Source organism: Micrasema longulum, unplaced genomic scaffold (genome assembly GCF_059751315.1).
Source record: "Micrasema longulum isolate JH-2025_06_02 unplaced genomic scaffold, ASM5975131v1 h1tg000413l, whole genome shotgun sequence".
Taxonomy (NCBI): domain Eukaryota; kingdom Metazoa; phylum Arthropoda; class Insecta; order Trichoptera; family Brachycentridae; genus Micrasema; species Micrasema longulum.
Window position 1 is genome coordinate 1 of NW_028277613.1, and position 26,013 is coordinate 26,013.

The window sequence follows — 26,013 nt, forward strand, 5'->3', positions numbered from 1 at the left end:
CTGGACTGGTACCTGAAGTGTTAGACTGATCATCTAACCTTCATGAAAGAAAAATGATTAAGATACTCTGCGATTGGTGTACAAATGCAGTGCGCTATGCACCATTTGGTGCGGAAAAGGAATGATGATGATGAGTAAAAACCACAAAAAAACATTATGCATAACTGTAAAGTAAGATTACTTAATACACGTAAAAAAATGCTTCATTTTCTCTCCTTTTTACCGTCATTATGTCAAGTGTCCCTGTGTTCCCCCAGAGAAGCTGATGCCCGGCTGATCTGAACAAAGGTTACGAGATTATGACGAATATCTACTGGGATCCTGGGATTCTTTTCCCTTTTTTTATAATTTAAATAAAATTCACCATGCGTAATATTATTAAGTGCTTGACTTTTATTGTATTAGGAAAAAATATTTTTAATTTTTCTTTCTAGGTCTACATCTGATCCAGAAAAATCCCAAGAAAACCTTTCTGACAACCAAACAGCAGCAGATGGAGAAACAGATACTTTATTGGAGAATGTGTCACCACCAGATCTTGCAAAAAGTCCATCAAAAAAGCACGGAAGACATTCCTCAATGGACCTGGCTTCCAGCGAGAATATTTACATCACTCAATTAGTAGAAAAATGTGTCAATTCTTCCGAATCCAATACTCCAACTACGCCGAAAGGATCCATTGACGAAACAATAGTCGATGAAAGTTGTGTCACAGAACCGGAAACTGAGCAAAGGGGGGAGGAAACACAAAGTGGCGAAGTGATGAGTGAAAACAATGAAGTAGAGGAAACTATCCCGGCCAAAATAGACCCGGCGGAGTGCAAGGAGGAAGAGGGGATGGAGAAGGACTATGTGAATCCAAGAGGAGTGAGATTTGTATCACAAGACGAACATGTCAACTTGCAGCCTTATGGGGTTGTGTGTGTTAGGGAACTATTCAGGTGAGGGTGACATTGAATACAATATTATGTATGTATCAATAATTTAGTAAATGTGTAATGTTAACAGGAATAGCTTAATAATGCTTAGTGTCTTAATATGATGGAATGCGATAGAGTAGGTAACGTAGTATCATTGTACAATGCTGATGAGGCATTTTTATTTTTAAAATCTAAATTTTTCTAATCGTTTTATTTTATTTATTTATATATACGCCCATTGGGCATTTTTTAGGACATATGTATACATAGAAAATTATTATAAAAGAAAGTAGAAAGACACAATGGTATATAGTAGACTTGGTGGGAGTGAAAGCGGGAGAGAGGTGTTTATAATTGAATTTGATTCAGTGATCGTTTGAAAGAAGGCAACTTGTTATCAAAGAAATCAAGACTGGTATGTTTGTTGGCAGACCTAAGAATTCTGGGCATAGGGGAATGAAAACCATAGTTAGTTCTATGGTTATCAGTATGGAAAAGTAAGTTTAGTCTGAGGTTTTTAGTTGGGATATTTAATTTTATTGAGCTCAGTAGTTCAGGCGCATCAAGGAGAGTTGAGAATTAGAAATAGGACTAGAAGATCGGATTTATTTCGACAGTTTTGAAGAGAAGATATATTTAAGCTAGTTTCTAACTCATTATATGTATATTGGTCTCTGGATAAGCCCAACGATGTCGGATGTTGAATGTTGAACTGATTCAATATTTTTGATGTGAACATCATAATATGGAGACCAGATAACAGAGGAATACTCTAGGTGCGGGCGAACTAGGGAACAGAAGAGAGTTTTAAAGGTATATTTCCAAAGTCAGTTGTGCTTCTGTTAATAAATCCTAGGCATAGCAATAAATTATGTACCTTTTTTTGGCAATTCATCTTATGAAAGATGATTTCTGTCATCCATGTAAATAGTTTTATGTAGACTGGGATTTTTAGAAGATCCAAGTAGGAATAGCAGCCTCCTAAAAGTTCACACCATTCTCACTCAGGAATCTTCCTATATGATGAATCACTTCGGGAGTAAGAGAGGATAGGAGAGAAGTGACATTAATAGGTAAATTTTGTACCTGCTATGTATTTTTTTGATGCAATTTTTGCAAGAAATCTTATGTATTTATGTATTCATCAAAATGGAGCCATGTAGGATATATCGTCGCCGTTCAGGCAAAAGTCACTAACCCAAAAAGCACAATTTTGAGAAACCACTATTTGAAAGTTTGGAGACCAAGGAAAAATCTGATTTTTGTGTTTTGTAAGTTTAATGCATTCAATACAATTTCTTCATGTCATTTTGTTTTATTTATAAATTCCATTTCTAACTTTTTGTTTCGGATACATTTTTTTTTCAAGGTTTTTAATGTGGCGAGGTGGCTAAAATTTGGTTTTAGAGAGTTAGTGACAGGAAGGAAACATTACAAATAATTATTATATTTTGTGGTTAAAAATATGTTTTATATGGAAAGAAATATTTTTAACATGTTTATTGTCTTATGTTTTACTATGCAAATACCTAAACACGAACAATATGTTGTTTTTAGGAAGAAAAATGACATACTTAAAAATAAAAAAATCTCACTAAACTGTCAATAAATTCTATCTAGTGATTTATTCTTGTTAAGATTTTATTGAAAGTCACAACACTGTTTTTCTCTAGCAACAAATAATTTCGAATTAACAAAGCTTTTTTCCAACTAAGTAACTTTGGTGACTTTTCCCCCTTAAAGAACATTATTTTACGCTTCGAATGGCATTCAACTCAAAACTGTCTTTTTTAGGCTTATTGGCTTTTGCCCGAACCGTGACAATATAGACTTGCAAAATATTTACTCGAATTGTATTCTTTTATTGCAGATTTTTAATATCTCTCTGCAACCCCATGGACCCTCAGAATACATCTTCAATGGTGTACTTAGGGCTCTGTCTTGTAGAGACTGCTCTAGAAGTTGGGGCTGACCACTTGGCTAAATATCCTTCCTTCCTGCAACTAGTCAAAGATCCTCTTTGCAGAAACCTTCTCTCGGTAAGTTTACATAAACAAGATAATTGAAAGGGAAGAAACTATTTTATTTTAATAAGAAAATTTATTTTAATTTCATTTAAGTGTGACAATCATAAACATTACTGTAAAACATGTATGGAAAACAGCAAACAAACAACAACGATTGGAAGAGCAGTCAGGCAGCTGAACATTATCATTTCGGAGGTTGACATCTTTCACATCAGTGAAACTATGTTTAAGAGGCAAATACTCTTGCTATTGGAGAGTATTATACCTTTATAATGTCTAGGTTCCTGGTTTGATTTGTTGTTCCAATTTAACGCCTAAAGTATTTTGTTATTTGTTATGTTATTTTTGTAAAATAAATTAATTTGAATTTAAGGGACTAATTTAACGCAGATTTATTTTGTTAATTAAAAAAAATCCCTTTTTTTTTACAGCTTTTGAGTTCAGAGCGTGTTTCTGTTTTCGCTCTTGACTTGCAAGTGTCATTTTTGCTTTTCGAATCCCTCCGTAGCCATTTGAAACTCCAGTTGGAGACGTTCTTCGCTAAGTTAGTAGAAATTATATTGTCCGACAGTGCCAAAAATTCGTACGAGTCTAAAGAGATAATGCATTTAGCTCTGGAGAGCATTGCGCAGATGTGGAGAGTTCCCGGACTTTGCACAGAATTGTATCTGAATTATGACTGTGATATTTATTGCTCAAATTTGTTTGAAGACATTACGAAACTTTTATCGAAAACTATCGTCACGGCCGGGATTCATAATTACCATACTCTAGCATTAGACGCATTATTTACCGTTATTGATTCCATAGAAGCAAACTGTCACCAAATAAAATCTAATGAAAAGATTTCAACAGCTAATGAAGCTTATAATCAGACCTTCACTGGCCAAATTGCGATAGACATGTGCGATTCTTATGAAACTGGAGATGAAACAATTCTCCACGACATCAGCCAGTATATAAACAGCACAAAGATGGGCCGACATAAGCCCAACTCAAATCTTCCAACTGAACTGCAATTAGAGGACAATAAGAATAAAAAAAGGGTAAGTCTTTATATTTGCATTCCATGAAATGAGTGGTTAGAAAATACATTTTTCATTGAAAAATTCTTGCCATGATTGAATTAAAATAGTGGATTTCTTTTTTGTAAAAAACTGATAGTGAAATCAAATAAACTATTGATAATTATGATTATAAACGATAATGTTCCTTTTTTACAGTGGATTGCTACAGGAACAGAACATTTTAACCAAAAGCCTGAAAAGGGCATAGAATTTCTTCAGGAACATGGAATTTTGGCCACCCCTCTTGATCCCTTGGAGATTGCCCATTTTTTAAGAAACAATCCGGGATTAGATAAAAAGATGATAGGTGAGAGATACATTTTTATGTGTTTCTTTTATATTAAAAAATAGATGCCTGTTTAGGCCAAACATTTAGGCAACACAAAGAACTTTTATTGATTTTGTCTCAAAATAACTATAAATATTATTGAACAGTCAGAGTTAAGAACATTTTTTATTCCATTTATTTTTATCCTGACTATGCACTGGTACAAAGTGACACATTTTTCTTGGTTTCCAGGAGAATACATATCAAAAAAGAAGAATGTGGAATCACGTATCTTGGCTACATACGCTGCTAGTTTTGACATGACCGGTCTCCGAGTAGATCAAGCGCTCCGTCTGTACCTGGAGACCTTCAGGCTGCCCGGAGAGGCTCCTCTTATATTCCTCGTCATGGAACATTTCTCCGAACACTGGCATGTATGTTATCCCAGACAGATTTTCCTAAATTTTAATAAATGTTTTTAAATATAACTTTAAATTTGGGAACGTCCACATTATTTTGCTTAAAGTACGCTACATTGAGTACCTATTTGAATAGTTTATTAACTAAAAATTCATCCTTGTAGGCTTGTAATGGGAACCCATTTGCCAACACTGATGCAGCATTCCGTTTAGCATACGCCATTATAATGCTTAATATGGATCAGCATAATCTTAATGCCAAGAAACTAAATATTCCGATGACTGTGGATGAATTTGTCAGGAATTTACGAGGTTGCAACGGAACAAATGACTTTGATCCCAAAATGCTAGAAGCAGTCTTCAACTCTATCAAGTAAGTGTACTATCTTGTCTAACTATTTCTGTAAAATATCGACAGTTTATTAAATTTATCTTGTGCTTTAGCAATTTTTTAGATTTTTTTTACAAAAATATTTACTGTTTAAAAGGCGATTTAATTTCACTCCGAGTATCTAGATATATATTCTCTTGTATAAGTATTGTAATTTATTAAACATGTTTTTCAATTCTTAGAAATGAAGAAATCGTTATGCCGGCTGAGAGGACCGGAACTGTGAGAGAGAATTATCTCTGGAAAGTTCTATTACGGCGGGGAGCGACCAAGGAGGGACAGTTCATCCATTCTCCCAGCGGTGCTTTCGACAAACAACTCTTCCTTCTCATTTGGGGACCACTGGTTAGTGCTGAAGCACTGTCTCTTATTGTGTCTGTGGGCTTAACCTAGTGAGGAAATATTATCATTTCAATAAAAATGTAGAACAATTTGGAGGCAATTTTTTAATGGCAAAAGCCACTCTTCACAAATAAAAATACACTACAGCTCATATGGCCGGAGTCACCCGTCCGAGCGAGTTGTTTGTAAAAAATGCAATGACTATCTTATTTTTTTGACGTAAAATGATACTGTTACTATCATCTATTGTAGAAAAAATAAACCCCCCTCATAATTTTAATGTACCGAAAAGGATAACTCCATAAACCTACGAATACTGTGGCAGTAATAGTTCAACTTTACACGATAATATCATCAATAGACTTCATACTCTGGACAATAAGTACCGAGACATCGGTGATTCATTTCATGTGATATTTTTATCTACAGGGTAGCTCTTCTCTTGTATTTTATGGGTCGGAGAGGCTAGTACTTAGTAGTTCTAGATAATAATATATTTTTTTATTGTTTGGTAATATTAAAAATTATGTTAATTTTTTTTGTCGATTTTTTTAATTAATATTTTTATAACTGTTAATATATATTTTTTTTTAATGCTATCTTTCACTTATAAAGTTATAACTTAATTCTACTTACCTTATTTATATTAATGTATTTTTCACCTAATATGTAAAAACCAAGTGCCATTTATTTAAATAGAATAAAAATAATCATAAAAAAATAACATAAATGAAAACAACTTGGTTTTTATTTATTTTATTATAATGAATAACCACAAAGTAAGTGCTTCAAATATTTAAAAAAATATTTGAAAATACAAATTTCCATTAAAAAATACAGAACACAATAAACCAAATTTTTATAACTGTCATTAAATGTTTGAAAAATGGCCCACCCGTCGCGTAATCTTTTTGACAACAAAATAAAATGGAATGTCACCCTTCTTAGTCTAGAGAGATAAAAGTGGATCCAAGGACTGTACAGTGTGCAGTGTGCAGTGTGCAGTGTGCAGTGACCGAAATAAAAAGAATGGGAGAAATGAAACGGACTGGTTTTGCGAAACACGTTCACAGAAATCTCCATGATTGTTTTTCAAAAAATGCCTCAAAAAGATAAAAATTCATATTAATAAAGTTGAAATTCAAGTCAAATTGTGTTGAAGTGAAAATTTAAGTTCTGTTTGAAAATCAATATTCTTTTCTATCCTTTCTCAAGAATTTAATTCAGAGCTAGCTTAAACAGTAAGTGTAAAATAAACAGAGTTCAAAGCATTAATAAAAAAAATTGGTCGTCACATATTGAAATAAACATGACATTTCCCAGATGGCAGCCTTGTCCTCCATTCTGGAGAAGTCTAGCGAGCCCCCGCTGTACACACGCGCCCTGGAGGGACTGGACAAGTGCGCCTCCATTGTGGCGCACTACTCCCTGTCTTCGGAGCTGGACACCATCGTGCTCAGCCTGTGCAAGTTCACCGGTCTACTCAGCCTGCCTGATGTGGTGCAGTATATCTCCATAGGTACACATTTAAATACTATTCTTGATAAACAAATGACAACAGGGATGGAGAATGCCTTAAAGTAGGGAATATGGAAGTCTAGGCATTTACATTTACATATGACCTGTCATTGGCTGGTTTAAGTGGCCACTTTACACACCATGTAACATTCACCATTTTGCCTATGTTTGAATATCCTTATTTATTAAATTCATCCATTTGTTGATTTTAGTGAAGTTAAAGAGCTGAAACCTTTATTGTTGTGAAAAGATTCATTTGACTGAATTATTTCACATACTAGGCAACGCCTGAAAACAATTGATGTTTTTTGATAAATTCTCCAGGGTTAATTATCATTCAAACTTCTTAGTTCAGTTTTACTTATTTTATTGAGTTTCGAGAAGTTTCACAACTATTTAATTTACTAAATCCAAATACTTTTAAACAGTTAATATTTAAAATATAAAAATCACATTAGTACCAAAACATAACCTTAATTTTTTAATGTTGATTTTTTTGGGTTGTTTCGTCTTGTTTTTAGTAGTTTTTGTGTTTGTTCGCAGCTTAAATCAACTCAAACAATATAACAACCCAGGAAAATAATATCAGCATGAAAATATGATGTGTAATTTTCAAAAACTCCAAGCGTTTTTATTATTTTTTCTTTATCAAAATTCCTTAATCATCAAATAATAAATTAGCTTGAGAATCATAAAGCAGCAAAACGCACAAAGCACGACATTTATAGATGTAATGTGCAATTTATTTAATTATGTAATTTAAAAATGTACACAATAAACTTATTACATTTTACCTTTAAATGCAAATTTATCATCTGTGATTAAGGAAACAAATCCCATCGTTCACAAAATTAAAAGGTTCATATGTTTCAGGAACATCTCTCGGTCAGTCAGCGAAGAGTCGATGCGCTTTAAAGAAAGTATTCAGTGCGTGTCATCGCCACGCTAACTCACTGCGGGAGGGGTGGAAACACATTCTGGAAGTGGTTCTGGCTCTCTTTAGAGGGAGGCTATTACCCAAGGTAGGGTTGCATTTATTGCAAATGTTCCTTCCACCCTTTTTTATTTTACCCGCAAGTCGAAAACACTGTCTTGTCCAAGGTTCTGGTTCTATTTCACTCGCAGAACTGTACTTATCATCCGTCTGGACACAGAGTTAATGTATTATATTTTAGGATCTCACGGAAGCGGAAGACTTCTGCGCCCCGTCTGGCAAGGTGTCCTTGGTGCGCGACCCCCCGCCGCCCGCACGCGCTCCCGATGCGGGGCTATTGTCCTCCCTGTATTCCTACATCGCCCTGTCGGCGGACCCTGGCGCCGGGTGGCAGCGCCAGCCCTCGCCGGAGGAGGCGCAGCTGCTGCAGCTGGCCGCGGAGGCCGTGGCCCAGTGCGGCGTGCACTCCATCCTGGTCACCGACTCCAAGTTTCTCCAGCTGGATAGTCTGCAGGTATAATCAGACAGCGTACTGCCCACTACTGGGAGAGATCTTGCCGTCTAGTAACGAGCCAATAAACTAACATACCCAATCACTTTCACAATTCTGAAAGTTAGATTGATGGTTCTGGATAGGATTGATGTACTATTTAGTTGTCTCGTTATTTATATAATTTATTTTGTAATTTATATTTGTTTAAATTTTTATTGTTTTAGCATCATATAATGAAAAAACACATTATTATTATTATTTGGTATAGGCAGGCAGCCTGCACGTAACAAAATAGGTTCTGTTTAAACACAGGAAATTCCTAGCTAGCCAGGACTTAAAACGTAGAACCTCTGTACATTGCAAAAACAGTGAAATTAATAAATACCAATAAGGATTGGTGTTAAATTCCAGAATTAAATTTTGTATTTTAAGATATTTTGAGTTTTGAGATTAATATAATTTCAAATTATATCCATAGTTTACATTTTCCTATCTGTAACTTTGATTGGGCCAGTGTACCTGGGTCACGATTACGAACACTATCTTCATCGTTACATATCGAGACATTTTACTTAACTTTTCTATTATCTCTATCTACCTCGGTATGGTATATTTTGATCTACCGATATGTCGATATGTGTTTTCATTAAGTCATTAAATTCAACAAATAGGTAGTGCTGAAAATTAACTCCGCATTCAATGCTAAAATTGAATTAAATAATTTCTCTTTCGTATTTTAAATAGGCTTCTGTGATAAAAAGTAGCTACTTCAAAACGATTTATAATTTAATAAATTACAATTAAAGCAATACCTACCCAAAACTTGAATATACAGGGTCGGAAGTGTATCTTCGTAATCGCTCGGGAGAATTCATCTTGAACTATACCGTCACAGTGAAGGTATAGTTTCCTTATCTTTCTATTGTAAAGATTTTAACAAAACTTTGCAGAAAATTTTGATCACATAAATCTCTGGCTTCTAATTTAAGAATCTAAGATTTTCCTTATTCAATTACGATATTTTATGTAATGAATTTTACAGGAGTTAGTGAAGTATGTGATAGCTGCTGGGAAAACCACAGGACACTCCGAAATCCATCGGTCAGCAGCCGTGTCGTGAAGATCCTTCCATCTTCTTCCTGGAACTATTGATACAAATTGTTATTCAAAACAGGTTTGTGATTTACACACATTTCCAATTTGAAAGTTGGTTAATAACTTCTGACCCTTTACACACAAATTATTTATTTTGCTGCCTTTTATTTATTACGATATTGTTTTAGCTGCTCTAATTGTTGTAAATGGATCTGTTGGATTTTGAAATTATATTTTCACATTATATTTTTAGAGATCGGGTTTCACACATCTGGCAGAGTACGGAAGCTCACGTTACGGGGCTCATGAAGTCGGGGATAGAAGGCGGAGTAGCCGTGGAGAAAGGGGCCCTTGAGAGGGCGTCGACCGGCTTGCTACGGCTGGCCATATGCCTTATGCGCAGCGAGGAGTGCGCTGGAGTAGTGCTGCGCTCTCTTAACGCTTTCCTGCAGCTGCCGTATCCTGTGTACCACTCCATCTCCAGCAGGGTCAGTACTACTAATCATAGTAATTAGGCTAAGATTTATAATTTTTTAAATGTTATTTTGAAGATTTATACTACCCAGTGACTGGTTTAATCACTTTCGCGACATCTTGGAGACGAAATGTCTTTATTATATATGTATTTATACAAAAACGGTAATGATAAAGAACTAAAATTATGCAATAGTAATTTAATCTAATTATTTTTGTTTGATAGACTTTTTTTACAAAGTTCAAGTTCAAAATTCAAGAGTTTATATAATGTTAATTAAATTGCTGTTCCACAAAGAAATGTCAGTAATGAATAAATCAAGTTTGTAGATTTTCAGGGCCTTTCAGATACTTGTGATGTGTTTATGGGTTGTTTTTCCATGTATTTATTATTTTTCTTGGCTAATTTCTATACAGCATTACAGTGTCCATTTTCTGGGCTGACGTGATATCAGTAACGCTGTCCGAAATGTCGACAAGAACAAGAAATTCAAAGAAAAATAACCCTGAAAAACGTCACAAGTATCATTACCCATGTTTATGATCGGCGAACCAATAGAGATAATTCAATGATGCCATGAAGTATGCATTTTATGATATGTATTTAAAACTGTATTTTTTCCACATTTTGAAAGTTAATTGAAAACTTGCATTGTTCATTTTCTAAATCCTATTTTGTCTAGTACCAGACTTCTTTCCAATCTTATACGGACAAAATTATACCGTCTTTAATATCTTAGAACCATGTTCGCGGCAGTCATTGATTACATCTACTGCTTAACCTTCTTAGATCTAATTTTTTAACTGAATGTGTTTTTAAAGAAAGGGTTTAATAATTTGTAATTTAATATTTTTTTATGAAATAATTGTCCGCACACAGATAGCAGTTGGCCTGTTCGAGTTAGTGAAGACTTCGGCCCAGAACATCCACAGTGCTGATGATTGGGCCATCGTGTTCACTCTCCTGGAGACCACCGGAGCTGGAGCTATGCACCTTAAGGATGATGACAACATTGCCAGTAATTATCCTCTGATTGCTTTTTCTAAAAATTCCTTCTTTTCGATGGAATTTTTTTCATTTTTATATTTAAGATAATTTATTTACAGAGTAAATAATAGGTTAGATTATCGAAATATTTCTAAATATCGAACATCCAATAGTCATAACTCAAAAAATAGATTTTTAGTTGAGTATAAATTTTTTTATATTTTAAATAGCATGCCAAATATTTCAATTTCGGCGGCCATTTTCAATGATTTGTAAATAACTTACTATTAGAAAATGGTAACCAGATTGTGGTAGAACGGGGTGTGAACCTCAAACCTTTGATGTGTGAGTCTGCGACACGGGACCACAACCTGGTTCAAATATAAAAAAACCTTTATGTGCTAATTAATTGACATAATTCTAGTTTTACAATTTACCCGCTTTTACCAATTTACACTTATTTGACCTCGCCATTCTCAAACAGTGTCATATTTTAACAATTTTTTTCACGACAGTCAAGATTTTCTTTAGAAAATGTTATACCACTTTTTAAAATGAATATAAATATATATCGGCACATCGGCATCACTTAAAAAAGGTAAATAGAAAAACATAAAAATTCAATGAAAAATACATGGTTTTCAGAAGTGTTTATTTAGTTTTTAGGCTCTTCTGGGAATTCTGCTTTTTTGAGTTATGACTCTATTTTATCATCTGATTCGCACATTTGTGCGATAAATTATTGTATGTTTTTCTTATGTTTTGTTTGTATTTAATTTATTATTTTTAGAATAAGGAAGTTCAGTCCTACAGGAAATTGGATATGAAAAATATTTTCTTACGCGCGGTAAAAATTAGAGCATTAAATTGTGTAGCGAAGTTTCTTGAAAATGTATAAAAAAATAATAAAAATGAATGCTTTATTTAATGACGTCACTAGTTCTTCCGAATCAACCAATATAGTGTTGTGATAGATTTCCGGTTTACGGGGAGCCAATTTACCAATCAGCAGAACTCACCGAAGAGAATTTGCGACATTGCACGAGGAGTAATTTCAAAATTACAAAACTTAAAAAAATCATAGCGCTGATAATACGATATAAAATTTATTTATTTTTCGATTCCGCCTTAATTTGATAGTCTATTAACAATTTTAAAATAACCACTCGTACTAGTTTTGTTTTTTTTTTGGTTGGAAGATTTATAGCAATAATTTATTTATAGCAATAATCCTGCCAATATTCATACATATTTTTTATTGTAACAGAAGTTCAATAAATAAATATCCATTGTATTTGTTTGACTGTGTAGTTAGTTCAAATTTCAAATCATCACTTTTCTGATTAAATTTCTTCATTTTTTAATTTTCCTATTTTACCCAAAATTGACTGAACATATCTTTTGCAGGCAGTAAGTCAGATGGTGCGATGAGTTCTGAAGATGACTCGGTGAGCACAGATCGAGGGTATACTTCTGACAGTGAGATATCTCACTCTCCGCAGACGCATGGATGGATTTTGGTAAGAAAAATATTCAAAAACCACGTAAATACATTAATAATTAATTATTCATTGCACACGACAATTCCATACTGAATCTTGCAATTTATTGAAAGTGTTTATATCACAGGCGGCTCTTGTCCAAAACTGCTGTTAGTGCATTTTATTACATTTTGTCTACTGGTTCAATATTAGGTTAAATAATACAGTAAACCCTCTTTTTATATTTTTCAAGAGAACAGGGAAAATGTGTAAAACTGAGGAAAAGGCTAAAGTGGGAATTTCATAAACATAAAATTAATATTCTGACTATAGGTAATATACTGCCAGAAAAATTATAATTGTTAAAATCGATACCCTAATTCAAAATACTTCATTTTGAGAAAACTGCATTTGAAAATATATACAAATACCTCGCTCCAATGTAAAAGTATTTTAAAACTCTATCACTCACTCTATCAGAGAAGGCAACGGGAAACCACTCTGGTCATCTTTTCCCAGGAATCACTATGGCGAATACACACAATAAGCAGTTGTCCTGGCTGCGGAGTAGCGCAGGACCGAGATGCTTTCGGTGTAGTGATCGCCTACGTCGGGATATCTGACAAGGCACCTCAAGAAGAAGATCACTTAATATTAGACTTATCATGTTAGCAATTTATCAACCTATCATATCTACGTAATGTTTTATGACACTTTGATATAAAAGTTTTCTTAAATCAAATAAAAAGTTATCACACTCCTACTTATATCTACCCAAACTTGTAGATTACATTGAGAATCTTATTTGGATAGATAAATAATTCATTTGTTTCTCTATAGAATTATGTTTTTTGATATTTTCCTTTTACCGGTCGTATCTCTGGAAACCGCATAGATACAATATAGAATTGGTTTTATGTATGAAATTTTGAATACTAGAGGTTGGCAACGCTGCCCCCCCCCCCCTCCGCAGGCTTACAACATTTGGTGGAGATAATGAAACATTGTTCCCTTTCCTCACCTAATGGTGTCCAAGGCAATACATTGGTAAACCAATCGCAGTGTATCTTGATCATTTTTTGTTATAATACATGAAGGTAAGATCAGCAGTCTGATGATTTAGTCTAATCCCATGAGAAGTTATCGGATTTTTGACCAAAATCAAGGCAAAGTTCGCTTATTTCTTTATTGAAATATGGAAAGAGAGAGTTTCTTTACCATCTAGCATCATTAACTCAAAACCTAAAAATTTTGAGTTATTTCCCTATAGAACTAGGGTATCCATATGGTGTTTTTGTTAAAAAATAAATGAATGTGGAAGAAGCAAGAAATGTATGTCAGGATAGACGTTTGTGGCAGTCCATCCTTTGCCTGCCCCTACGGAGAAATAGCGGGATGGTAGTTGTAGTATTCTGTACTTTTACTATATACTATAAATAAATATCTTTGTAGGTGGGTAAAGACGCGGATTCTAATCAGATCAACCCGGCCCAGCGCCGCGTGGAAGATCCCCTGGTCCACGCATGTCGGCTGCGGCCGCACGACCCTCGCGCGCTCCTTAAGTGCTGGGAGTGTCTCGCCTTCGTGGTGCGCGATGTGGCGCACATCACCCCCTACAACTTCCAGGCCTGCGTCAACTGCATACGCACCTTTGTGGAGGCCAGTCTGCACGGGAGTAAGCCCCCTTTGTTGATTTTATCAAATATAAATGAATGAAATGATTTTTCCGCCTCCTGGCAGCATATTTGTAAATACCCGACACATTATCCGTTTAGGATGTTTCGGTATCACTCTGAAATATATCTCATGTTCGTGATTTGTGATAACATATTTTTGTTGACATTCTAATTCATCTCCAGCTAATGAGGAGAAGGTGATGAGTCCCACGCACATTGCGGGGAGGAGAAGGCGGTCCGCCACCCACAAACGCACGTCCACCCCCCGCCAGCTGCTTTCCTCAGAGGGAAATGACGCAGAACCGGATAATTCGCACCAGCTCATCAGCATTCAGGTGACATCCTCGTTTCATCTTACACGCCGTCATGATCGTAGAACAACGACGCCTGTAATTTTCTTCAACTTTACACGAAAGCTGTTTATATGTTTTTTAAAAGACTCTTTATGTCCCGACTTGATAAGTACAAAAGTAAATAATTTGATACTTAGGTTAGTCACTCAGAGTAATAATTCACTCCCGTTTGTAGAGGTGCCCTTTCGCTCTATTGCATAGAACAAAAGCGTTTAATTTTTGGTTTAACAACAAACGTGTAACGGACAGTTTTGGTTTTCACTTGCAGTTCTTGAACTGAGTACCTAGGGCCCGTCGTATTGCTATAAACTGTAGCCAACTTCCTGATGGAAAATCATAGAATAGTTTTATCCAAATGGGGGACTCTATAAGCAGGTGGCACATTTGAGAATTAGTTACATATATTGTTTTCAAGAAAGTCAATGTTGCATTTTTTGCACATATCGAGCCATAATCGACAGAACAACGTAAGCGTCACTTTTGGCGAATTGTGTTTTTTTTAAGGAAAAGTGTTCCTTATTGCCCCCTGCACAAGTGTTAAAAACATCATAGCTCTATAAAAATTCACCTGCCACATTTAAGGATATTTATTTATATTTATTTTATTTGTTAAAAGAAAACAACAGCCATTATAATAAAAAAATACAATATTTACAAATAAACCAAAATATAGGCCAATTATAGTTTTCTATATGTTACTCCGCATCATTCCACTCGTAAAAAAATACAATTTGTGGCTTTTAGCATTTAAACTTGTTGACATATTATTTTTAAACTAAGCAAAACAACGTAACCGATGACAATGTAGGCGGTTACGCTAGCTCGCCACCAAAAAATAAACCTGTCAGAGTTATAGGCAAAACAGCGTTACCGCCACTATCTTAAAGGGGAAGGTATTTAAACAATTTGGCTGTCATTTTAGTATTGGCAGTAACCATCCACTATAAATCCCATTGAGCGAATTATTAAAAACAATATATATGGAACAAAAAAAAATAAAAAAAACTTCTCTCGCACAATTCACTATATGTCGCTTACGTTGTTCTGCCGATTATGGCTCAAAATGTTGTTCACTATCACAACGATATAATATTATTATTGTGTACCCGAGCTGCATTTTAAGATCATCATAATTTCCCCCTCTACACCCAGTAGTGCATAGGGCACTGCATTGATAAACCAAATGCGGTGTATTTCGATTATCTGCTACATGAAAGGGAGGCGATTAGTCTCATGCTTCTGCTGCCAGTCCAGGAACAATGAAATATTGCAGTTCGACCTTGAAAATCTATATTTCACATCCACCCTGCCAGGAATCAAACCCTGGACAACAAGAAGGTAGGCGAACATATCTCCACTCGATTTCCTTATCCAGAATTTTTTCCCGAGAGCAGCCACCGAGTTGAAAACACTCATCCGGGGTTCTGGTTCTATTTCACACGCAGAACTGTATTCTCCATCCGCCTGGACAGAGAAAAAGCCTCTTGAAAATGTTTCCCCTTTTTTATTTTATCGTGGTTGTTTTTTTATTTTTTAAAAATATTTTACTATACTATTTAAACTAAGCCATGCCAATTCTCTTTCACCAACGTAAATCAGGCTTGCTGCATTTAATCTGCTGTCCTTACGAAATGTCTTACTCACATATCAATATTACTTCAGGAACCATCAAATATAGGAAGCAAAACTGCAGTAACTAGATTTTCAGTTTATAATTTTATCTTTAATTTAGTTTTATTTAAGTTCAATTTATCTTTGAAATTGAAATATTCATGTCAATATGAAAACTCGATTAATCCCTCAGATTTTTCTTTCTTTTGATACATGGCATACTCGTATAGTGATGACATTCATAGTATTGAAACTGCAACCAAAACAACATTATTTTCTCTCTCACTAACATTATTTTTCTCAGTAACATGTCTAACTGAGATACTTCACTCTTCATACGGAGGGCAGTAATGTACCAGTGCAGTGCCCTATGCACTATCGAGTGTGGATCGGGGTATGATATTATAATGATGAATTGGTTCCACAAGTAACACCATAGATCTTTTAATAAGTGCAGAGTTACATCTGTATCTTCTAGTAATATAATAAATGTTTGCTTTAGCTGTTGGATCTTATGCATACGCTACACAGTAGGACGGCGCAAATATTCAAGTGGTGGAGAGAGGAGTCTAACTTAGCCGGACCCATGGATCAAGGTACCGCAGGTATGTACCGATATAATATTATAATCTCTCTCCGATGGCGCTACAGCCCATATCGAGCATTGGCCTCCTGCAACTTTCGCCTCCAACTCTGTCTGTCCTCAGCCGCCGTCTTCCGATTTGCCACCTGGAGAATTTGCACTGCATCCTTTCTCACTTCATCCTCCCATCTCAGCCTGGGCCTTCCCACTGATCTCCTTCCACCCGGGTGTCTGCTCATTAATCTTTTAGGGACACGTGAATCAGGCATTCGCTGTACATGTCCGGCCCATCTTAATCTAATCAACTTCATATGTGCCAAGATGTTCGGGGCCTGGTATATATTGTACAGTTCTTTGTTATACCGAATGCGCCACTGATTATTCTCTCTCACTGGTCCGCAGATTCTTCGGAGTACTTTTCGTTCAAAAGTGTCAAAAAATGTTTTTCTGTGGACGTTACGTGATCTGAACAGCAAAGCAAAGAATGTTTTGTTGGCTGCTGTGATTCTTTTTTAAAATTCTGCTGGACCCTCATTGTTCTCTGTTATACTGGAGCCCAGGTAGGTGAATCGCTCGACCACTTTGAAGGGGTAATTATCTTTGTATTGGACACAGCCTCTTGCTCTGTGCGATGGGTTTCTGCTCTCTGTCATCATTTTTGTTTTTTCAACACTGTTTTTGAAGTCCCACATCTCGTGCAGCTGTTTTCAAGGGATCAAAGACCTCTTTAATGGCTGTAGCCGACAAGTCGGCTACTTTTATAACCAATATAATATTATAATACTGATTGATATATTAATGTTAAAATGTAAAACTCTTATATTTTCTATATCAAATTAATACTTCAACATACCACGAAGAATATAACTTCCTTATTAATATTTAAAGCTTTAACTTTGTGGTCAAACATTTTACTAAATGTTATTAAATATTTGTATATAACCACTTTCCGACTTTTCTATTTCGACCGGTTTTGAGACATACCCGTCTCTTCGTCAGGACACCAATCAAACCAACATGCAAAACCAACTATACACATTCACCATAGTTGTTGCACAAAAATATAAAACCAACACGATATGCATTTCAATAAGCAACCGTTATATTAATACATTTAATAAATGTTCCTCTTTTTAAACTCAACTTTGAAAATGAATTAAACTCAATTAAAAAAATTGCTATTCATAATGGATATACAATTGATTACATAAATACTCTTTTAAATATAAAACTAAAGAAAAAATCAATTAATCAATCAAACTATTTTTATATCCTGTCAATGGTAATAATAATACTAATAATGATAATAAATGGAGAAGAATTCTTTGCGTAAATACTATATCCACAAATGTATCAAATTTTTTACCAAATAATATCAAACCTGATTTTTTTACAAATAACAATATTGGTAAATTAACAATATTGGTATATTATATATAAAGATGAAAATGGTTTATTAAATAATTCAGGTGTTTACCAATTAAAATGCAATTCTTGTCCTAAAGGACTAAACTAAACTAAAGTTTACGTTGGAAGAATATCAAGAAATTTTTATATTCCTGTTAAAGGAACATATGAGCTGTCTCACAATAACAATTTCTCGGAATTCGCAAATCACCTAATCAATTTTAATCGTGACTTCAATAAAGATACAGGAGTTAAAATCTTAATTGACGTCTTGACGAAAAGACAGGTACGTCTCAAAACCGGTAGATATCGAAAAGTCAGTAAATGGTTAGATGTAAATATTTAATTACATTTACTAGAACTTCCGTTTAAGAAACCTGATGTTTTGATTTTATTTTTATCCGTTAATAATTATGTAAAAGATACATTCATACTTAATTATTGAAGAAAAAAACCCTAGAATCAAAAACGTTTGTATCGAGATCATTAAAGTGGAATGCATGGTTATTACGCAAAACTTTTTCAACATTAGACCTAGACTTCTATATTACCTTCTCTTAAATGTTCTTCATCTCTGTTGTAATATGTTGATAAATTACCTGGTCCATGAAGAAGTATTGAAATTTAAAAAATAACATTTTCAGGCGTTGCCTAGTATGCAGGTGAAATAATTCAATTAGATGAATCTCACTCGCATAAATAAAGGTTTCAGCTCTTTAACTTCACAAACATCAACAGATGAAAGAATTGAAGGAATATAGATGTTCAAATACAGGCAGAATGGTGAATGTTACACAGTGTGTAAAGTGGCCACTTAAACCAGCCATTGACAGGTCATAAGCCCTGTAGATGCCTAGATTTCTATATTACCTTCTCTTAAATTTTCTTCATCTCTGTTGTAATATGTGAATATGAAAGTATAATCATTTAGGACTTATGCCCTGTCAATGGCTTGTTTAAGTAGCCACTTTACACACTGTGTAACATTCACCATTCTGCTTATGTTTTAACATCCACATTTCCCCAACCCTTCCACACTCCCATATTCCACATTCCCAATTCTTCCATTTGTTGACTTTTGTGAATAAAAACTTTTATTTTCACTCAAAACGACAGTTTTAGTTTTCTGTTTAAGTTTAATAATAATAAAATGCTTTCTGAAAATTAAAATCGTGTTACAATAAATGTTTCCAGAGTCACGAGTAGAATGGTGTGACCTGTGGCACCTCGCTTGGCAACCATTACTCCAGGGAATAGCCAGATTGTGTACTGATAACAGAAAGCAGGTTAGTGTACATCTTTATAATAACCAAAAACAATTTTAACCTTATCGACGCGATGTGAAACATTGTTTTTTAAAATAGCAAAATCTAGAACCGGGTGCGGTTTTGTCGCGGATTCCCAGATCAAGCCGAAGTTCGAAACCTACTACGAGAGTGGTCCATAAAATAAGTTTCCCTTTTTTTATTCACAATGAAAACCATTTTTATTTACAACGAGCAATACATCATTGGAAAGCTTAAACTTTCAGCTATTTTTCTACATAGTCCCCGTTGACTTAAATGCACCTTTTCGTCCGAGTCACCATATTTTTGATTCCCTGGTCATAGAAGTCTTCCGCCAGGCCGTGAAGGTTGCTCAAAACCTTTTCTTTCAACTCCTCTTTGTTTGCAAAATGCGTTCCACCAAGGCGTTTCTTCAAATTCTGGACTGTATGGTGAGTGTAGGACGATCTCCCATCCGAATTTTGCAATGAGCGCGGTGGTGACGCGGGCTGTATGCGGACGAGCGCTGTCCTGGTGAAAATGGATTCCATTCGTCAGCATGCCCCTCTTGTTTTTATGGCCCTTTTAAGGTTTTCTAGAGTTTTGCAGTAGCGATCAGAAGTTATTGTTGTGCCGGCAGGCATAAATTTGCACAACAATAGGCCTTTCTTGTCCCAGAATACTGTTGCCATGACTTTGCCGGCAGACAGCGTTTGTTTGAACTTACGCGGCGTCGGAAATTGCGGAAGTTTCCACTGTTTGGATTGTTTCCGGTGTGAGGTAGTGGGCCCACGTCTTGTCCCCAGTGACTATGGAGTCCAAGAACTCCTCACAAACGAAGAGGAGCTGAAAGAAGAGGTTCTGAGCTACCTTTTACGGCCTGGCGGGAGACTTCTATGACCAGGGAATCAAAAATATGGTGACCCGGATGAAAAAGTGCATCGAAGTCAACTGAACTATGTAGAAAAATAGCTGAAATCCTAAGCTTTCCAATGATGTATTGCTCGTTGTAAATAAAAATGGTTTTCATTGTGAATAAAAATAGGCAAACCTATTTTACGGACTACCCTCGTATAACAGATTTTGACTCCCATTTTCAATTGCAGTTATTTGCGACTAGTGAAAAATGGCCTCAAAATCTAAATATTAGTTATTGTAAATCAAATATAAACATTTAATAGAAGTAAAATATAATTCCTCTACTACTTTTATAGAAATGCATTTTACCGATAAATAATAATTCAAATGTGTACATTTTTTAAGTAGCCAATTCTACAGAACATATTTTACGTTTTATGAAAGCTAGATACATTCACAAATTCCATCACATCAAGTATCTCAATAACAAACTGCAATTTTTATAAAATCCTTACTAACAAAATGGAATTTTTCTCTAGATTCAACCTTTGTAAGCAGTGACTTCCTGGTGGCGGGTTAGCTTCCCAGCTTTTATGATTTAAAAAAATGTGTAAAAATAACTGTTATTTTTCCAATCAGGTGGCCAACAGTGCGGTGACGTACCTCCAGCGCGCCCTGCTCGTGCACGACCTGCAGACCCTGTCGGGCGAGGAGTGGGAGGCGGCCTTCCACCGCGTGCTGTTCCCGCTCCTGGCACGGCCGCGTGGCCGACACCAGGAGGTCAGGCTCCGAGCCAACACCATCATGTGCAAGGTGAGATGTAGTCTTATGATTGTTTTCGTAATTATAAATGCACTTTGTAACGTCTTAGACTGGTGAATTACATAACTAGAATTCACAATCAATATTCTCATATTCCGTGAAATAAGAGTTACCCCAAGTCCTAGCAAATTGGTTATGGAGAACGAGGATGTCAAAGCGTAGACAGAGAAACAGGTCGAATGTTACAATCATTGTTTAATATATTTAATACAATTGATACATTTTATAAATAAAGACAACGAGAAAGTACTGGAGAGATATGGTTGTAGTCCAAAAAGCGAGTCCTTTTATAGTCCTTTTACTATGACAAAGAGAAGGTAATGTCATCAAGGATGTTGTCCTGCCAAACAATTGTTTTTTTTTCTTTATTTGATTTATTTTTGCACCACAACAGGCCAGGAGGCCCAATTACAGTGGTGAATTACATCACATAATACCCAGGCTTGAGAAAAATCACATTGTAATTTTTGTGTTCTCACCGGGAATCAAACCCGAAACCTTCCGTGCGTGAGTCAAGCGTCTTGACTACTACACTACGTAGGCATGTTGGATTTTGTGTAATCAGCTCTCCGGTTGACACTCCTGTCTGGGCCGCAACTTGGAACGCGTGCATCGCTGACTTGAGGTCGATGCTCCCCATACCTCTTCCATGTTTCTCTGTCACGAGCATGATGTCATTCTGGGGGTCCGCTGCAACTTATTTTATCAATGCCAGAACTGTAATTCTGCGGATTGATCTATCTTAAGATATTGTGTCGGCATCATCTGTTAATGCATTAAAAAGAAATTGAACAACTGTGACTAATGACTAAGACGCTTGGCTCACGCACTGAGATTCTAGGTGAGACCACAATAAAATGGGTTAAACAACCCGTTTAGTAATGCCGATTACAGATGGTAAATTAATAAATACAATGTGTTTTTTTCTCAAGTCTTTATAAAAATAAGCAAAACAGGGCACATCAGTTAGTAGCTATGCGTCATTTCGATAATACGTAATATGTAATTATACCACTTATATAACATAGAATATAATTTTATTTTACAGGTTTTTCTACACCACCTCACTCCTCTAGTGGCTCGGCCCACTTTTGCAGCATTATGGCTCCAATTGCTGGAAATATTGAGAGCTATGCTCCAAGGGGGACCCAACTCTTCCGATTTACTTCACGAAGCAACTCTCGAGTCACTTAAAAATATGCTCCTCGTCATGGACTCCGTCAAGGTAACTCATATTTTATTTTATTATAATTATTAGGGTTATCAACTTTGAAATCATAGTATACTATAGTGCTTAATTTTTTGAACGGTCCCCTGATGTTGGGCAACCGTGAAGGACCTACATATATTGAATTTTTCAAGGTTTATAGTGGTGCAAATATTTTTGCTGCAACACTTAAATAATTAATTTTTTTAATTTCTCGTACAAATAAAATCTATAGTATAATCCATAAAAACATATGCCGATACATTTTTGGACCATTGTTTAATGTCAACAGGTATTCAATAATGGAGATGGTTACTCCGATCTGTGGGGTGTAACTTGGGAAAGAATCAACACTTTTCTTCCAAACTTGAAAGATGAGCTCTTCCCTAAAGGTATGATTATTTATTCATTTAAAATATTTACAAGATACGTACCTATGGAATATTTAATATAAATAAATAAATCATATGTATTAGAACTTATACCTATCTAAAGTTCCGCCAAATTATAAGCATGCAATTAATATTAATAATGTCATCAACCACAATTTTCAAGCGTACATCTCACTTCTGTATGCAATACAGTATTCTTTATCGTATTTGGTAACTTGTTAAAAATATATTTCCAACATTCTGTATGTAGCTAACGCGCTACCGGCGTCGTGTTGTGGTTCCGCTGCAGTCACTAACGCACACGTCCCGATCCACTGGTTGTAAAGCAGCGGAGGCTAGGCGATCTTGTTTAACTCGTCAGGGCCGGAGATGTCCTCAGAAGGGCCTCTTACTTCGGGTTGAAGTTGTAGGTTCGCCGTGGTCAGGAATCCGTAGGGAGAAAAGTCCAAAATCCAAGTCCAGGGTGAAGCGAAGGTGTCAAGCGAAGGTGTCAAGCGAAGTGAAGTAGAATCGAGTAGAAAGCCGGGTTGGGGAGCAGCGAGTAGAGATGAGTAAAAGCCAAACGTCAGAGAAGAAGTGTCGTTTATTTTCAATTGTACATGTTAAATACCGTTCGCGCTACGTGCCCCACCATTCACCCCGCCGAGCGGACCTAGCCGTCGCATGCCGCGAGGAGAGAGAGAGAGAGCAATAGAGAAGGCCGCACGCCCGCTCTATCTGTCTCCCTCCCTCCACGTATATAGGCACTACCCCCTCCAGTTCTCACTGCATTCTTGCGGCGGCAATGCAGCGCGAAATAATGGACATTCAAAAATATACTCAAAACTAATTTACAAACTAAATGTCTATTCTAAATGTCTCGGTACGGAAAAGGCCACCCCCGAAAGTGACAAATACTAGTCTTTATTGGAGGGGCAGCTCATTTCTAACACATACCGAGATCCCTAATTCTAAACACTTAGCCTAGCGCAGTGGCGCTAGGCTAAGTTCCCCTACAAGGGGCGCTTTCCGTTTTGACGTCCGTAACACTGTATTTCCGTGGTTTTGCCATTTTATTACGATGTTTAAAGACTAAAAATAAATTTTGTCACCTACTATGGTTCAAAATATTGTAGACGTAATAATGCTTCAAATAAGTTAAAATATACAATTTATAAAATTCAGGCACAAATGAATATTACATTTTAGATCATCTATAAAAATGTTGCAGATGCCTGACCAATCAACTAAACAATTTAATGCAAATATTTCATGAAAATAATGTTTAAAGTTTTTATAATAGCCAGTTAAGTTGAATTTGAACATTTTCTTTCAGAAAATGTCCACAGCCGTGTACCCAAGCTTACGACTCAAGAGAAGGCCCAAGAAAGTCTGCCGCACAGTCCCGTGGAGACTCCGTATAGTAATATTCTCTCCACCGCTTCCCCGCCACTGCTCCTTCCCCCGCAGAGCGCTCCCCCCGCCCCGATCGCCCACGGTGGAGCCATGTCCATTAATAGTCTGTCCCAACCCACCCTCGGAATTCCACCGAAGGGATCTTCCATCATCCTTCAACCACCCGCTCCGGGATCACAAGTGCACACACCAATATTCGCACACTTGGGACAGGTAACAAAGTGACGCTGTAATTTTACAACTATATAAGTAGAAGTGTACATTTTTTGTTTTTAGTTTTCATAAAATACTTAAAATATTAGCTCTTTATTTTAATTTTAGTACTGAAGTTGTGTAATTAATCACATAATGCATAAAAAAAATTAAACTGTCCGTTGATTCCTCTTTGGGTCCACTCTTGACTATAAATAAGTTGCCTCTTACACTTGTGTTTGTTTCAGAACTCGACACCAATCGGAGTAGCGATGCCAGTTTCATCACCAAATATGGCTTCACCTTACCCCATACTCTGCCCTAATCCTCTACCGCAAAAATATTACAACAGTCAATTATCCAACCCTCCCTCGAGTCAATTACTGGACATGGTGTCGCATAGTCATGATTATGGAACCACTACTTCCCCATTTACTCTGATAAGCCCGCAGCACAATCAAAACATGGAACATAATGGGATTACATTGGATAATGGAAATATGACCGGCGCGGATTTGATAAAAAGCGAGAAGTTTCATAATCAACAAACAGATGTATCGTCAGTAGACTACGCTAACTCGCCGACTGCGATTAATATAGAAGTTCAGCAACCGAGATCACTCTATGGAGAATATTTAACCAATCCTTATAATCCCCTCCCGGACGTACCGCTCCCCGCTATTAAATGTGCAGAGGTGATAAAAAGATCGGATCAAGACGTTAGCTCTTTAAATACATATTCGGCCACTAATAATTATTCTCAATTAGAAAGCCCCACTTCCAATTTAGATAAGAATTATAATCTCTCTTCAGCAAATGTAATTCAGAAATCTCAAAGTGTGACGTGTAGTCCGGCACATACTATCAGTCACGCCAATACCTTCGGCTCTAGCGATAACATAAAGAATATTCCGCAAGCGGGGGCTGCAGATTCCGGTATGTTCAGTTTCTCCAAATACTTCTACACAGACCCGACCGACATTCCTCCCGGCTCGGAGATTCTGTTCGGCGACAATTCAATGAACTCTATGTAAAAGATTAATTATGTACAATTATTTGAAATATCTGCTGAAAATGGCATACGATAAAGAAGTGTATTTTTTTCTGTAATAATCCTTAGAATATATTATACATAAACAAATGTGTACGTACTTGTAATATAAGAAGTCATAGAATTATAAACTAAATTTGCTTTAAATACTTTTTTCTTTTCAACTTCTGCAGAATTTATTTTTATATATTTAGTATATTATGTATTTTGTAAATCATGGATTTTAAATTATTTTATGTTTGTGTTTTGCGATAATATAAAAGAACAGTCTCACGAGTAGTATACCGAAAGTAGTTTTTCTTACTTTGATGTGAGATGTCTGTGCTACATTCCAGTCATTACTATTACTGCAATAAAATTCATATAAATATCGTCAAGTCGATGCCAAAATCTCGAATCTGTTATCATTTTTGGATACTGACAAAAATGTCCACCATAAACCAGTATCATCATAAAGTTAAATACCTGGTTAATTTCGTATTTGATTCACGACTTTGGTATTCGCCCAATAGTATTTTTATGTATGATTTATCTTGAAATTAATAGTTATTAAGTTAGTATTTGTGTATAAAGTTCAATTTCATTATTTATTAGTAAACACTTATCAAATGTATATTTAATGTTGTGGATTATTTATTTAGAAAATTATTGTTAATAAAACATATTAAAATATCTGCCTATGTATTAATTCCTTTAAAATATCATATTTGTGTTCTATATCGTCAGTGATACTGTAATATCGCGTAACTATCAATTGATTTTTTTGGCAGCGTAACTTAAAAGG

General features: G+C 35.7%; 1 protein-coding gene across 1 annotated transcript; it reads left to right on the forward strand.

Moving 5' to 3' along the window:
* Positions 1-434: 434 nt before the first annotated feature.
* Positions 435-25,903, forward strand: LOC148281755 (Golgi-specific brefeldin A-resistance guanine nucleotide exchange factor 1-like; the record flags this gene model as incomplete). The annotated part of the gene is given in 24 exon segments (XM_088226168.1): positions 435-941; positions 2,791-2,959; positions 3,379-3,993; positions 4,171-4,321; positions 4,535-4,716; positions 4,866-5,074; positions 5,275-5,437; positions 6,758-6,953; positions 7,826-7,974; positions 8,128-8,400; positions 9,422-9,457; positions 9,459-9,553; positions 9,728-9,962; positions 10,829-10,967; positions 12,344-12,456; positions 13,870-14,092; positions 14,277-14,428; positions 16,560-16,662; positions 19,242-19,333; positions 20,810-20,983; positions 22,041-22,217; positions 22,492-22,591; positions 23,907-24,199; positions 24,427-25,903. Coding segments are annotated over 24 exon segments (5,332 nt in total), but the record flags the coding sequence as incomplete, so codon positions are not given.
* Positions 25,904-26,013: the final 110 nt, after the last annotated feature.